The sequence below is a fragment of the Verticillium nonalfalfae genome (assembly GCF_003724135.2).
Source record: "Verticillium nonalfalfae strain VnAa140/NRRL 66861 chromosome Unknown scaffold_23, whole genome shotgun sequence".
In the NCBI taxonomy this organism is placed as follows: domain Eukaryota; kingdom Fungi; phylum Ascomycota; class Sordariomycetes; order Glomerellales; family Plectosphaerellaceae; genus Verticillium; species Verticillium nonalfalfae.
The window spans coordinates 154,153-168,387 of NW_021167248.1; the positions used below are offsets into that span (position 1 = coordinate 154,153).

General features: G+C 56.7%; 6 protein-coding genes across 6 annotated transcripts; 1 reads left to right on the forward strand and 5 right to left on the reverse strand.

Moving 5' to 3' along the window:
• Positions 1 to 1,252: 1,252 nt before the first annotated feature.
• D7B24_004155 (uncharacterized protein) lies at positions 1,253 to 3,004 on the reverse strand (the record flags this gene model as incomplete). Its single annotated transcript, XM_028638329.1, has 3 exons — positions 1,253 to 1,718; positions 1,806 to 2,874; positions 2,953 to 3,004. 3 exons carry the CDS (start codon positions 3,002 to 3,004, stop codon positions 1,253 to 1,255), a joined length of 1,587 nt encoding a protein of 528 aa, XP_028496949.1.
• A 502-nt stretch (positions 3,005 to 3,506) lies between these two features.
• D7B24_004156 (uncharacterized protein) lies at positions 3,507 to 5,272 on the reverse strand (the record flags this gene model as incomplete). The annotated part of the gene is made up of 5 exons (XM_028638330.1): positions 3,507 to 3,605; positions 3,676 to 3,899; positions 3,995 to 4,191; positions 4,262 to 4,989; positions 5,162 to 5,272. The coding sequence occupies 5 exons, from the start codon at positions 5,270 to 5,272 to the stop codon at positions 3,507 to 3,509; spliced, it is 1,359 nt and encodes a 452-aa protein (XP_028496950.1).
• Positions 5,273 to 6,746: 1,474 nt separating this feature from the next.
• On the forward strand, positions 6,747 to 8,378 carry D7B24_004157 (uncharacterized protein; the record flags this gene model as incomplete). The annotated part of the gene is made up of 3 exons (XM_028638331.1): positions 6,747 to 6,824; positions 6,878 to 7,821; positions 7,883 to 8,378. The coding sequence occupies 3 exons, from the start codon at positions 6,747 to 6,749 to the stop codon at positions 8,376 to 8,378; spliced, it is 1,518 nt and encodes a 505-aa protein (XP_028496951.1).
• Positions 8,379 to 8,570: 192 nt separating this feature from the next.
• On the reverse strand, positions 8,571 to 9,417 carry D7B24_004158 (uncharacterized protein; the record flags this gene model as incomplete). The annotated part of the gene is made up of 2 exons (XM_028638332.1): positions 8,571 to 9,262; positions 9,315 to 9,417. The coding sequence occupies 2 exons, from the start codon at positions 9,415 to 9,417 to the stop codon at positions 8,571 to 8,573; spliced, it is 795 nt and encodes a 264-aa protein (XP_028496952.1).
• Positions 9,418 to 10,621: 1,204 nt separating this feature from the next.
• On the reverse strand, positions 10,622 to 11,680 carry SUA7 (transcription initiation factor IIB; the record flags this gene model as incomplete). The annotated part of the gene is made up of 1 exon (XM_028638333.1): positions 10,622 to 11,680. The coding sequence occupies one exon, from the start codon at positions 11,678 to 11,680 to the stop codon at positions 10,622 to 10,624; it is 1,059 nt and encodes a 352-aa protein (XP_028496953.1).
• A 1,271-nt stretch (positions 11,681 to 12,951) lies between these two features.
• Positions 12,952 to 13,695, reverse strand: D7B24_004160 (uncharacterized protein; the record flags this gene model as incomplete). The annotated part of the gene is made up of 1 exon (XM_028638334.1): positions 12,952 to 13,695. The coding sequence occupies one exon, from the start codon at positions 13,693 to 13,695 to the stop codon at positions 12,952 to 12,954; it is 744 nt and encodes a 247-aa protein (XP_028496954.1).
• Positions 13,696 to 14,235: the final 540 nt, after the last annotated feature.

Consider the following 14,235-nt stretch of genomic DNA (forward strand, 5'->3'; position numbering starts at 1 on the left):
AGACACCCAGTTTCGCAATACCACCTCAACTCCAATAGTCGAGTCATCGCCCAGCCCCGGACGCCGTGCCTGCTGCCTGCGAACCCCCATCATCCATCCATCCATCCACCCACCACAACCCATCACATTTTGGTCCGTGACCGGGTGGGTGTTCTCGCCCGCCAGGCTCCGACAGTCGGATGCGCGCGCCTCCAGATCGCGTACCTGTTTCGATCGCGTGCGGTGCTGCCCTGGCCTGGATGGAAGCCTGCCTGGGTTTTTTTGTGCCTCGTGAACGACATCTTGCTGTTGCTGCTTGTGTTGCTGCTGCTGCTGCTGCTGCGCCGCCAAGCTGGCATCCATTTCTTCTACTTCTCGGCCCGGACGACTTGTTCGCGGCCCGCCCCCAGGTAACGCGGGTGTCGCCGAGGCTTGCCATTGCAACGTGACGCATCAAGTGTGCTTACAGACGTAGTGCTGCGCCTGGATCGGAGATCCTGCTCCTTCTACATGCACGTCTCGCGTCGAACAAACATGTTGCCTAAATGGGCGGGAGTGACAGGAAAGCAATCGGTTGGGCTGATGGTGAGGCAACTGCGGTGGATGGATTTCACGGTCACACAACGTCACTCCGCGGCGAACATGACGAAGCACGAGGCACGAGAAGAGACAAGAATGATTTCTCTCCGTATTCCGCCCTCCTTTCTCGACCCCCCCATCGTCATGTAAAGAAGAAGAAAGTGTACAATGATCTTTCCCACACACACCACGATGCGACTGAACGCAGAGTTTTGCGGTGCCGACCTGAGTCGGGGGAGAGGACGCGACGATCTCTCCCGTTTTCCCACATCCGTTGAACCATTGAACAACACCCCCAACGCCAGCCAAAGTCCAAACATGTTTTCCCGCTCAAACTCCCACTCCCCCTCCCCCGTTGCTCTGTGTGTAGTTGCCGCCTCATCCAAGACAAGTGTCGATCGCGGCGGGCTACACGGTGACGCCACGGGCGTTGCTTGTGCTGTTCGCCGACTCAGTGCGTCGTCGATGTCTCCCGCGGCGCATGCGTGCCGTTGCGTCTGGTGGGTGTACCATCCTGTCTGGCAGGTATGCCGTTCTGTCTAGCAGGCGTGCCATTTGGTCTTGTGGGCGTGCCATTCGGTCTCGTAGGTGTACCATTCTGTCTGGTAGGCGTACCGCTCGGTCTAGTAGGCATGCCATGCCGTCTCGCCGGCGTTCCATTCTGTCCGAAACTGGCGCCGTCTCCCCGAGGGACCTACCGGAAGGGGACGACGGCGCGATCGATGATGGGCTCGCCGCGCGCGCAGACGTCCGTCTCGTTGCCCCAGCGTGCGGCCCAGTCGACCTCGCGCTGGGCGGCGCGGTCAAAGGCGGCGCGGCACGCGGGCGGCAGCAGGTCCTTGATGTCGTCCGAGACGCCAGACAGGCCGTCAAAGGGGGCGAGAAAGTCGGCGGCGGGCCGCTGCTTGGACGAGGACGAAGGGGCCATGCCGGCGGGGGCCGACTCGTAGTAGATGTCGAGGACCTGGGCGTTGCGGGCGACGGCGGGTGGCAGGCGTGGGAAGACGGACGTCGGCGCGGGCTCGTCTTCGGGGGCCACCTGCTCGATGCGCGTGTGCGTCGGCTGCATGATCGAGGGGTACTGCATCATGTTTGTGTGCACGTCGTAGATGCCGCGATTTTGGTAGCGGCGGATGGCGTTGATAGATGTGTTGAAGGTGCTGCTCGCAGTTAGCAAGGTTCGTTTCATGCAGATTGTGCCCGACAAGAATCGTGCCCGACAAGGATTGGGCCCGCCGAGAACATACCTGGCTTCGCGCGCGTGCTCGAGCATCCAGTTGGTGTTGTTGACGTTGACGCGGCGCTTCTTGACCTCGACCTTGCCGACGATGGGGTCGGCTGCCGTGGGGGCGTTTTGGTGGTAGACAGAGCTGGCGCCGTGCCAGGCGACGTACTGGTTCTTGTTGTACGGCTCGGCGGGGTTGTACATGTCGTTGGGGTCGGCGAGGTCGCCCTCGGTGACGCCCTCCTCCTCACGGGCGTCGGCGACACGGTAGTCATCGAGGACGCGGCGGCCACCGACGACGATGCGCGCACCAAATTCGCGGAAGACGGAACGGGCAGTAACGATTCCTATCGACCGGCCCTTGTACGAGTGCGGGATGATCTCGCGATCAATCATGTCGCGCTTCTCCTCGTCGTCGACGATGATCTTGTGCAGCTTGAGGTGCTTGGTGAAGAAGAGGTACGAGTCGCGGAAGCCGACGCAACGGGCGGGCTCGGTCGACAGCATGTAGAGGCGGGTGCCGCGTCCGAGGACGGTAAAGGTGCGGCAGCGGTACTCGCGGTCACCGAGCAGGTTGCCCGACTTGTCGACCTTTGTCTCGCCGTCGGGGTCCTCGGGCAGGACGCACTCGTCGTTGACAATGTCGACCTCGGTGCCCTCCTTGTCGATGGCCTGGCGCAGCTTCAGCGGCGCCTGGCCGGGACCAGGCTTGCGACCGCCGCGCCCGCGCCAGCCGCCACGACCGCGACGGCGCGGCGTGTCGGCCTCGGAGGCGGGCACCGTGATCATGGGGTCCCAGTCGGGCGGGCGGTTCTTCGGAGGACGGCCGAGGCGCTTGCGGCGGACTGTGGCCACGGGCGGCGGTGTGGGTTCCTTGACAGAGGGTTCTGTGTCTTCGGCGTCAGGCTCGCCGGCGGCTTCCTCCTGGTCGGCGTCATCGTTGTTCGAATCGTCGGCCTTCTCCTGCTCATCGTCGTCGTCATCTTCGGCCTCGGGTTCGGGAGGCTCATCGGGTTCGGATGCTGGCTCATCGGGAATATCAGGCATGGGTTCATCATCCTCGATGCCCTCAAATGCGCGTGGTGTACTCTCTGTGAAGGCATCATGTCAGCATGCATGCAAATCCATGTTGCCATGCGCCATGTGGGGAGGGGACGAGGGAGGCTCACGAAGGGCAGCCGATGCGCGTCTAGCGGCGGCGCGACCGGATCTTCGACCCATCGCTGCTGAAGCACAGCCTGTGCGTGCGTCGTTGATGTGATGCTTGCAGTGGTAGCAGATGAGGCGGACGGATTGTGGGCGGGCTCAATGGCAGATGCTTGGCCGGGGGTGGTCATAAGGATTCGCGATCATGGAGCGGCCGTGGACCATCTCAGCCTGGTCGCGGTCGCGTTTGGTGGTTCCTTCCTCTGCGCCACGGATTTCCGGGCCCGCACGTGACGTTCTCTACAGTCTGAATAACCACTATTTGAGCACTGTGTATCCAGAACACCACGACCCTTCAATGAACATGACCACCTCTCATCCAGAGGATCCGATATCAGATATACAGCGTCGTTATGATTGAATGCTTCTCATGGCGGCCCTCCCCGGATTCATGCGCATCTACGGTTGATGGCACATCTCTTTCCATCAGATCCGAATCACGTCTGGATATGGCCTCTGGTGCCTGATTCTTCTACAGAAACCTGTCCACGATCGGAACCACATCTTTCCTCCGACCTCAGCTTGTCGCCAGCGCCTCAGGCGACGCACCACTGCCGGCCTGCAACGCCCTCAGCGCATCCGAGTTTCTCCTTGGTGCAGACTGTAGCGGCACATCCTATCGGTCGCCAATGTCAGCATGCGCAGAGCATCCATACACTCGCATACTAGGAAGCAGCTCCTCTTACCTGCCACACCTCTTCAAAGCCCCCGGATCTGACGTACAGCACGCCGGGGCCCTCCACCGCGTCGACCGTCATGGCTTGGATCTTGCGCCAGATGTCGTCCCCCTTCAGAACGGCCCACGGCTTACCGTCATACTTGCTCATCAATTCGTGGCACAGAGCATTGACGCGCGCCTGCTTGATGGCGTGTCCGTCGTCGCCAAAGTCCTGGAGCAGCAGCCCAATCGCTAGAAGCGGATGGCCCGTGTCAGCCAGAGACGCACAGCTGGAAATAAAGCATCGCAACTTCGCACATGCTCCCCTCATCGAGATCGACACTCACCTCGTACAGACCCTTCGATTGGTCTCTTGGACTGGTAAGAAACGATACCCTCGAGGGAAATCTCTGGACAGCCTCGCGCTACATACTCGAGAAAGTCCATCCTGATCTTCCACTCGAGCAGCCGCGCTTTATTGGTCGGCGAGATCCATGACTGCTTGTTGATCGTCAGGTAAAAGATGGCCGAGTTGACATGGTGCCTGTCCGTGACGTTAGCGGCCCAGTCATTTTCCCCGGGCCTGACTAGGTTTACGCCTCGCGACCACGTACATGAGAAAAAAGTCGTATTTCACGTAGTGCGGCGGGTGAATGGCGGCGCTCGACGCGACATAGATGATCGTGTGCAGCATCTCCGCCGTCCTCTCCTCCACTTCGTCTTCTCCCACGTGCACCTGCGCCAATGCCGTAAGCATGGCCTCTTCCGCTCGCTGTAGAATGCCGTCGCGAATCTTGTTGCTGTCCGTGAAGCGAGCCGCGCGCCGAAGCTGAGGGTCGGCCCTGAGGCCCTGGAACAGGGAGAGCAGCGTCGGCATTTTGGCGGGTTGCGACACGTGCCGCGCTCGGCGCTCGCTCTCGAGCAGCAGGCCGTCGAGACCGTCGCGCTGGTGCACGCAGGTCTGGGCCAAGGCCTCCGCGACGATGGCGGGCTGCTTCCATTCCAGCGCGAACATGAGCTGGAGCAGCGAGTGCAGGACGCCGGCGTGGAGACGGATGAGGAGATCATTGGCGTGCGCGTCTCCCTGGAAGAGGTACTCGTTGACGACGGCTTCGTAGCCCTTGTCATCGATGACCTGCTGGAAATGGGCCAGAAAGTCGGGGTAGTATTCATCACGCCCGAGATAGGGTGTGGCATTGTCCCACGATGCGGCCAGCGCGGATGCGATATCGCCGTGGCGCGGCTCGACTGCGCGCTGTAGCGAGTCCCGGAGCGAATACGCCCTCTCGAGTTGCCCGACGCTGGCGCCGGTGCCGTACAGAGCCAGGATGTGGTGAGGCATCTGGCAGAGCTATCAACACGCGATGCGCAGGCATCGCCGGAACGGCGTCCAACTCACATGGTCGTGAAATCCCTTATTGTTGAGGAAAACGTGGTGGTTCTAATAATAGCCCGTCTCGTCAACCCGGCGATCAAGGCAGCGCCGTCCACATCGAACGCGCGAAGCAGCCTACCTCTAGGTCATGGTTCAACAGCTCGCTTGCCTTGGCAGCCGCCTCGCTGGTCTGTTGAACCTCCCATAGACCCGTGTTTTCGGGAGAGATGCGTATTGACTTTGCCGACATGATGCTCGACCTAAAGAGGGGCTGAGAGGTACTAGAAGTATTCCCTAGCCGCCAAAGACCTGGGTGCTTCTTCGTCCCAAGGCACATCAAGCCCTTCTTGGGCAGCGAGAAGCGCGATACACTTTATATCCTTCTCTGGGGAGGTGGCTGCTGATCAACGTGCATTCGACACTCCCCGCTCTCGATTTATCAGCCGGTCGCGTAGGGCTGCCAATGAAGTGAAACGGATTGCTCATTCACGCGCCTGATCTACCAATTTGTTCTAGTCTCACCGGCTTCGCATGTGGAATTGTGGGGTGCAACGAATGACGTCAAGGTCCCTTCACGAGCCTCGAAGGACCGGATCACGATGCGCGATGTGCGTGACTGGCGTAGTTGTAGCTCGATGGTGCGCTGGTCATTGTCACTATTGAAGCCAACGCTCCTGGATCCTAGTCTTAGGTGCTGTAGCATGCGTTGAGAAAAAACTGATCGTCACCAAGTTTTGCCTTTTGCATCGTTTTCCTATGATACTGCACGCGGTAGGGAAGCATTATCTTGTGCAGTTTCGGGCTCGGTTTGCTGAGTGTTTAACTCTGTCCTCAAGACATGCCCAGCAAGGCACTTTGGTCACCACTTAGTTGATGCGACATTCCGAAACAGATGTTGTAGGGAAGTCACAAATCTCATCTTTGAACTCCTGACTTCTAAATATCAAGCGCCTCCCACATGCCGTAGTTGTCGGCTACAACTCTACAGGTGGAGAAGTAGCAAACAACGAGCGATGAGGATCTGAGATCTGGTGTAAGGTACTAAATCTCCCAGACGATGCTGTGTGTCTGGGCATACATTAAAAGTCGTACCATCACGTTCTAATAATCTTCTCGTGCTCAATATCGCAAAACCCGCGCGAAATCACAAGCAGGAGTATCACGCCACTGCAGCCAAGGTCGGCTATATGCAAGAACTCTTGGCTGTGCCTTCGAGGTGCCTTTGAGACCTGTTTAACCCACGCCAAACAACCGTAGACCCAGTTGCTAAGTCTCCCCAGGGGTTTGCAGTGCAATTTCCCTGTAGCCTCAAGGAACACCCGCACTACTTGCTCCTGCTTCCGAGATTAGGGTATTTCGTCGCCACCTAACTGAAGTGTATGCTATATTCCAGACGTGCATCGACTCTTGCCAACCCTGGCAGGCTGAAAGGTGAGGCGGCCAATGTGGGCAAGGATTGTCATCCCAGACGGTACCTTGGAGGAATCCTATCTTCAATGTCGGTATTCCCTGTCAGCATCGATCGGCCAAGGCACCATGACCTCACCACATTGGTCTTCCCTAGCAGCACCGGAGTGGTTTAAAATGACCAAAGACACCGGAAACGATGTAGCTGATGGGTTGTTTAAGAGAGCCATACCTTCCCTGAGCACACTGGTAGAGGATGAATCGCACCTGAGCAGTATCCTGATTCTCTTACGCAGCACAGAGTCTTACCTGTGACCATGGTTCGTCTGATCGACCTTGCTGCCGCCTTTGATTGTGTTGGACTGGTAGACGGTCAACGAACCGGGTTCAAGAGCGTACGTTCTGGCTGTTTTTGTGTTTTCGTATCCGGCGCTAATTTGATCATCAGTGCGATGCGTTGATCGATGCTGGCCTTGGCGACAAGTTGCTCCTCGCGTCTGGCCCTGGAGATGGCTATAGTCGCAGCCTGGGCTCTTATTACAGCCTTACTATTCGAGAGATTACCCCATGGTGTATTCTTCAGCCAGCAAATACTCAGGACGTTTCGGCTGCAATCAGGGCCCTCTATCCTCTTACCGGTGCCGGCCAGTGGAGCATCGCCGTTCGTGGCGGCGGCCACAGCCACTGGAATAACAATAACATCGCTCAAGGTGTCACTATCGACCTCAGCCTCTTGAACACGACGACGGTGCACAACTCTACTTGCTCCGATGGAACGGCTGTTGCTTCCATTGGCGCTGGCTCAAGATGGGGCCCGGCCCTGTTCGAGGCAGAGAAGCACGGGCTGAGCATCACGGGCGGCCGTGTGAGCAGCGTCGGTGTGGCTGGTCTGACCTTGGGTGGTGGAGCGTCGTTTCACTCTGGTCGCCGCGGCTTTGCCTGCGACGACGTTGTTAACTATGAGGTGGTTCTGGCGGACGGCAGCATCGTCAATGCTAACCAGAGGGTGAACCCGAGGCTGTTCAAAGCCCTGAAAGGCGGGAGCAGCAATTTTGGCATCGTGACGCGTTTCGACATGGCGGCCTTCCCCGCTGGAGACCTGCATGGTGGTATTTTCTTCACCACTTGGGATCAGAAGGACAAGATTGTTGATGGTTTCGTGGACGTCATCGCAACCAACAAGAACCACCCGGCAGACAGCCAGATCGTGCTATTCCAGCACAAGGCTGGTTTTCCTCAGCCCATGGTCGGGACAATTGCCGTCAACACCGATGGGAACGCGAGTGCACCAGTCTTCGACGCTCTCAGAGGAATGCCTTCTATCATTGATTTGAGACAGACTCAGACCTACGGGGAGCTGGTCAGTGGCATGGCTGACGACGGCGGCCAAAGGTGAGCACCGTTGTCTAATCCATGGACTCCAAGGGGGGGAATGACCGACTGATGGTGACAGATACGTGTGGTTCTCGCTTTGCTTCCATAATGACAGGCGCGTCATTGACAAAGCTGAAGAGCTTTTCACCAAGCTCACAGCTGAGATCAACAGTGTCATCCCCGACGAAGATCTGACCATCATCTTTGTCTTCCAACCTTTGCCTAAGCATTACGGCCAGGCCAATGCGGGAGGTAACGTTCTCGGTCTAGACAAGACACTCGCCGAGGATTCGATAATTTGGCTAGGAGAGGCTTTCATTAACACTCATGCCATCGAAGCACTCTTCCAGAGCAAATTGGCTGTTGTTAGTGCTCAACTAGAGGCGTACGCACAGTCAATCGGTGCCAACACGCAATGGCGTTACCTGAATTATGTCAACCCGACACAGGATCCTCTCAAGTCATACGGGCCCGAGAATGTTGCCTTCATCAAAGAGGTTGCCCAGGAGTATGACCCGTCCGGGTTCTTTCAGACCCGAGTCAGCGGCGGCTTCAAGATCTCCAACGTGGAGTGAGCACGATATGAATCTACGAGGACGAGAAAGTAGCACGCAAATCGTGTACTTCATTCAGGGTATGTAGGAATATGATTGATCACTTACTTTCATTCAAATTGCGTAAAGAGCCATACAAGCTACTTCCTGATAAAGAATCCCTCCAGACAGATACGGGCCCATGTCTTTCCACTGCACCCTGCAGGCAGGGCTCTAGTAAGCCAGCGTGACGCATTTTCCAGTCCACTCTCTCCTTGCCTGGATGACCTCCTCAAAGATCCATTCCGCCAGATCGGCCCTTGAGATCGTATACCCAACAGCCGGCCCTGGGCCCTTCTCTCCCTGACCGTCCGAATCATACCTAACCCAACCAACGCGTACTTTTTCAAGCCCCTTGCCAGGGTTGCCAGTCAACAGCGGGGCTCGGACAAAGACGTAGCCGCCCAACGCCGACTTTCCGCCCAGAACATCCTTCGAAATGACAGTCTCCATGTCCTTCGTGTCAGCAATCGCCTCGGGTAGGAGCCAGTCATACACCGGGCGCATGATGAGCGGGAGGTCGCGCTGGACGGATATTCCAGTAGACGAGATGGGAACGAAGAGCGGGGCGCTCGACAGGGCGCCTTCATCCTTGAGCTCGTGCAGCGCGCGCAAGACCAGGGCCGCAGAGTCGCCTATAAGTGTCGGGTCCTGCATTGTCACGGGCCGGAAGGGGTTGAGGTGGAAATCCGGCAGACTGGTGAGACCGGTGACGATGAACTTTGGGTTGTAGCGGAGCAGATCTTTCAGAGCGCCGAGGTCGCGCGCAGAGCCTTGAACAGCGGTGACATTCGACTCCAGTGTTGGTTTGGGAATGTTGTGAGTATCCTCCAGGGCGGAAAATAGCTTGGAGGGGGTCCGAGCGACTGGCGATACATTAGCACAAGCCTTCCTTGGAGGTGATGATCTGAACCGTACGGGCGACAATTCGATGGCCTGTCTTGAGCGACAGTGCAATGATGTGACTCAAAGTAGTACCCGCTCCGCCAATGAAGGCAATGGTGATCTGCTCGGATGTCATTGTGCTGCTGCGACGGGCCAAGTAACTCGATAAGGGTAGCTAGCTTGGTAAGGAGTTGAAGAAATTGATGATTTGGAGACCTCAGCAATTCCTGAGTCTCTGCGCATGGGATATTTAAGCATGCATATTCACTGCAATTGAGTTGTCTCTACCGTCTGGGCAGCACATGCATGCCGGCTCTGTAAGCACAAGATGAGCTTACTTCAAGATCACATCCCCGGCGACTTCATGCCTCGATGCTCCGACCCGGCCCACATTTCCGGACTTCGAAGACCGCGGACCGCTTCACCGAGACCCGGTCAACCAGCACTATTGGGGGCGTCGTTGGCGACAGTCGGGCTAAACATCTTGCCGCATACAAGCCACGCACGAGTCATGTCCACGAAGTTCCCCCGATACCGTTGATTTCAAGCTCAAGTGGTTTCATTTCAGCTCGTCTAATGGAACCCGACGGATGCGTCTTGGTAATCGCGTGGGTTTCGCCTCTTTTTCTACTGGAAGATGTGGAACGAATATGCTTCATAACAGAGCTTGCCGTGCCAGAAGAACAGCCAGCGCGCACCAACGACGCAGGACGAAGGGTGGTTGGGCATGGAACCTCAAGGCATCGCGCAGCTTTCACAAGGCGTAGCTCCAGCACGTAGCTCAGCAACCAAAGTCTCTAGCACCAACAGGCAATCAGGACGACACGGCACTACAAAAGCATCTGAAGTCAAGCTGATATGCGTTACTGCCTAGCTTCTGCTGAGGATGCCTGGACCGCATGGCAATCTCGCTGGTCCTAACCACGCCCTCGCTATGGCTCCGAGCCCATGTTGCGAACCTGCTCATCTTTCAGAAGCAGGCCAAACCGCCATCTCAGGCGGTGCGCAATCGGCAGCTGTGCGTTCGCATTACCAATGTTTGATCGCGAAATAAAAAAAGCCCCCGGACCCCTCAATGCCCACCAGAAGCTGTGCCTCTGTTGACCGCCCGCTACCTGAAACACAGGTTGTAATCAAGTTCGTATTCAGTTTGACTCGATGACGGGAGTGGTAAGTCGCTCAAACTGCACTGCCTCGTCCGTCAGCGACAAACCGCTTGCATCAGCAAGCTTCTCCAAGCATCTGTATTTCGGAATTGACACGGGCGTCGCCATGGGAGTCAACATGGCACAAGCCGTGGATGAAGTCTTGTGCTGTAGAGGCTCCATGCCTGTGATCTTCTAGTTCACCGGCAGGCTGTCAATGGCCTTCTGACTTACGCCCCACTCCTTCTCGATGAGACGCTCACGAGCTTGGTACAAGAACTTGTACGCTGTCTTGATAGTGCCGTCGCTAACGCCGGCTACCGCTGCAATGTCCTTGGACGTCTTAGGCTCCTCCATAAGGTGTGATGCCATGTAGATGCAGGCCGCAGAGACAGACAGTGGCGAACGACCCGCAAGTTCCGACACGCTGACCGTCTTACGAGCGAGAGCGCGCGACACGTTCTCAATCTTCTGCGACTGCCTGAATGGCAGCTGTGAGGTGAAACGAGTGCAGAGATCTCCGGCGTTGGTCGACGTCGAGGCCTTGTAGCCGCTGAGGTCTTGAATGGCATTGCCGCCAGGGTTGGTCTCCTTAATCTTCTGTAGGAATGACTCCAAAGCTTTAAAGACTCTTCCGATCTCCTTCTTAGAGACGTTGGTAACTTGGTAGATTTCTCGGAACGTGCGACCAACACCTGCCTGACGGCATGCGATGAAGATGCAGCCGGCCACGAGGGCTTCCTGGGGTTTCCCCTTCATAAAGCTGTGGTCGTGGCAAAGTTTGTAGATGTGCTTGGCACCGTCTGCCACGTTCTTTCCCAAATTGATGCTGTCGGTAAAGGCGCTGATCTCGCGGAAAGCGGAACCGATGGCCTTGGTGTTCTTATCTGTTTGCGACTTGTTCTGGATGCGCGCAAGGTTCTTGTGATCCCTGCCCTCAGAAAAGGCAATGCTCGTCTCGAGCTGGGCACCGTCGAGCAGAGGGTTGCCAGCGTCACCGACACGAGAGGGGTCGTCGTTGCCCTGGTCGTCATTGGCGAACGTACGCCATTCAGAGCGCGTGTCAATGATGCGCTCACCCACAACGAGGCCGCAAGAACCACAGACCATGTCGCCGGAAGAGAACTCCTCCACTAGATTGGGAGGCTGCTCGCGGCAGTCAGGACACTCTACAATGATGTTGAGGTCCTGCTTGAAGTCGCCGATGGCGTTACCATGCTCGTCTAGAGCTGGCGCTCCGGCGGGATTCAGCATCTTGCTTGTGTATGGCTTGGGCGTATATATAGAGTTTTTCTGGTCGAAAATTTTTCTGCGTCGCTTCGCTTCCTTCTTGCGTCGCCGGAGTTCCTGTCGCTTGTTAAGGACAGTCCTGTAGACTCTGGGATTCTTCTCCGATGTGATATCCTGGTGCCAGACGCGGTCGGTGGAGAGTTGGACAAAGAGCGGCGAATGCAGCTTGGCGGTGTTGGTAGGCAAGGGCAGGCAAAGCCCAGGAAGGAAGGCTCGCGATAGAGGAGATTGAGAAGTGTAGGAGTCTGGGAAGTTTCTCTCTCTGTCTCGGGAGGCTTTATTCAGAGGGTAGATCGATCGCTGGAATCAGAGCGCTGCGGGGAATCTACCCTAAAAGTTCACGGAGGAATGCGGCTTTCGTTTACAGTGAATGTGATGGTTCTTGGATGACAGCGGCAATCGGCTGGATCCCTGTGTCAAGATTGTAAGCATGCCTTTCTTACTTGTTGCAGGAGGCTGTCCTGCTCACAGTAGAAAAGAAAAGAACCAAAGGTGGCCCGGTCAACGGCAGCGAGGTCAACGAGAGTGCAGGTCAATAGTTGTCGCTGTGATTCGAGGTTGGAGAGTCGAGGGAAGAGTCTTTTCGCAAGGCGGGCAAGGCAGAAAAGCCGACCGATTTCTGGACCAGTAAAGGCGTCTGAGATGGCGCGGACCCCAGATCAACGAAACAGTCGGCTTCAAGTCTTCAGACGATCGCAAGATGGTGAAATCAGTAGGAATTTCGTGTCTTGACGGCGAGGGAGGACGATCTGGGTGCGGCGAGCGAAGGACTTGAGAGGGATGTAGGAGGAAGGAAATCGACGCCCTGTTTCGGATCCTCGCCTGTGCTCTTGTCGACGGCGCAAACCCAGGCAGGCGTCGAGTTTGAGCCTTACTCAGCATCAGCCATCTCATCACGTGAGGTGCGCCACCGACGCTTGGTAAGCCTTGCGGTCGCCAGAAGGTGATTCTGGGCTATTCACAGTCAGGGCAACTAAAAGTATCGTAACTTCGTGATGAGAACGCAATGCGAATGCCGCAGCATCCATCCATTGGAATGTCATTGTACTGTTCCCCGTGAAGCCACACCCCAAAAGACAAAGCAAGCCAAAACGCCGAAAAAAACACTGTCTGGGTATCCTGTACATGATGCGCTCCCAGTAGATGCCCCCCAGCCCTGTACCTTGCCTCAAGGTTCTTGTTAGATGCACTCCCTCTATCCTGATTCTGATCCTGATGAACACTCCCGTGTCTATTCAACCCCTGGTAAACCAAACTTTCTCAGGGCTGTTGCGACGCGTACTGTTCTGAGCCCTCCCACTGATCGGCATCGGAGCACCCTCACGGGTTGCAACCTCAAAGCTTGGTGGCCGATGCAGCATTGACGGTAGCCCATGGTACGGTCGACCAAACTCATCGGGGTGCGGTGGCTGGCTATTGGATCTTTCGACACTGCACAAAAGCGGATTCGTCGACGGCGATGGCGACCGTGACCTCGAGCCCGGCTCCAGCCTGACATCGACCTCACCCCCTCGATGCGGCTCTTGGTTTGACACTGCCCGGCCGCGACGGGAGCTCGGCGCCCAATCGCTGTTGCCGCTGAGGTTGGAGTGCGGAACTTGCACCATTGCTTGGTTGAGAGCCGAGTCGTTGTCCGAATTGTCAACAGGATAGTTGGACGAGCGGCTCGTCAAGGATTTTCGAATCATGACGCTGCGCTGCATCTCATCTTCCTCGATGCGTTCCAGGGCGCTCAGCCTTTTCCGACGGGCAAACTCTTTGCGTGTGAGGTAAGGGTCTTTTTGGCATGCTTCACGATATTGGCGCTCGCCGCCGCGGCGATTGTAACAGAGGAAAGCAATGACCCCGAGGATTACCACAACGGCAATGACAATGCTCGCGATGAGGATAGCTGTGGTGTGGGTATTGTTGTCCGATTGGGAGTCGTTGTCGGTTGACCTGCGGTCATCTTTCTGTCCTGAGTATATCGCAGGTGACATTGCGAATATGTGGAACCAAATTGCTAGTAAACTGCTCTGTTGACCGTACAATTCAAAAAGACAGAGACATGAACTACATCAAGAAATGGGTACCCTGAGCTTTATGGTACTTTGCCTCGGACCAGTGCCGGAAGGAAGGCGCATTCATAGTCTCCTACCCACGCGTTCTTCATGTTGCCATGCAGGGCCAAGAGTGCGGGCCGCAGCCTAAAACGGGCGATAAGGTGATGATGTGCACACGCTGAGCAAACCGTGGTCAAGTAGCCAAGGCCGCGTACAAAGTCGAAGTGCTATAATTGGGCGACCGTTGCATTCACCCTCCTTGCCGCCTATCGAATGCTGCGCTGAGTCGGCCGAGTTCGTGACCAATGCAGAGGGCCGCAGGATCACCTCAAAAAGTAGCCGCTTCCGCGAGGCGAAGCAGGCGCACCAGGCGGGGGTGTGCCCATTTTCGTGTTCAGCAACCCAGTACCTTGACCGCGAATGACGGGTAGCAAAGGTCGCCAGAATGGTCCCTCGATCTGGCGTTCTCATCTGGCA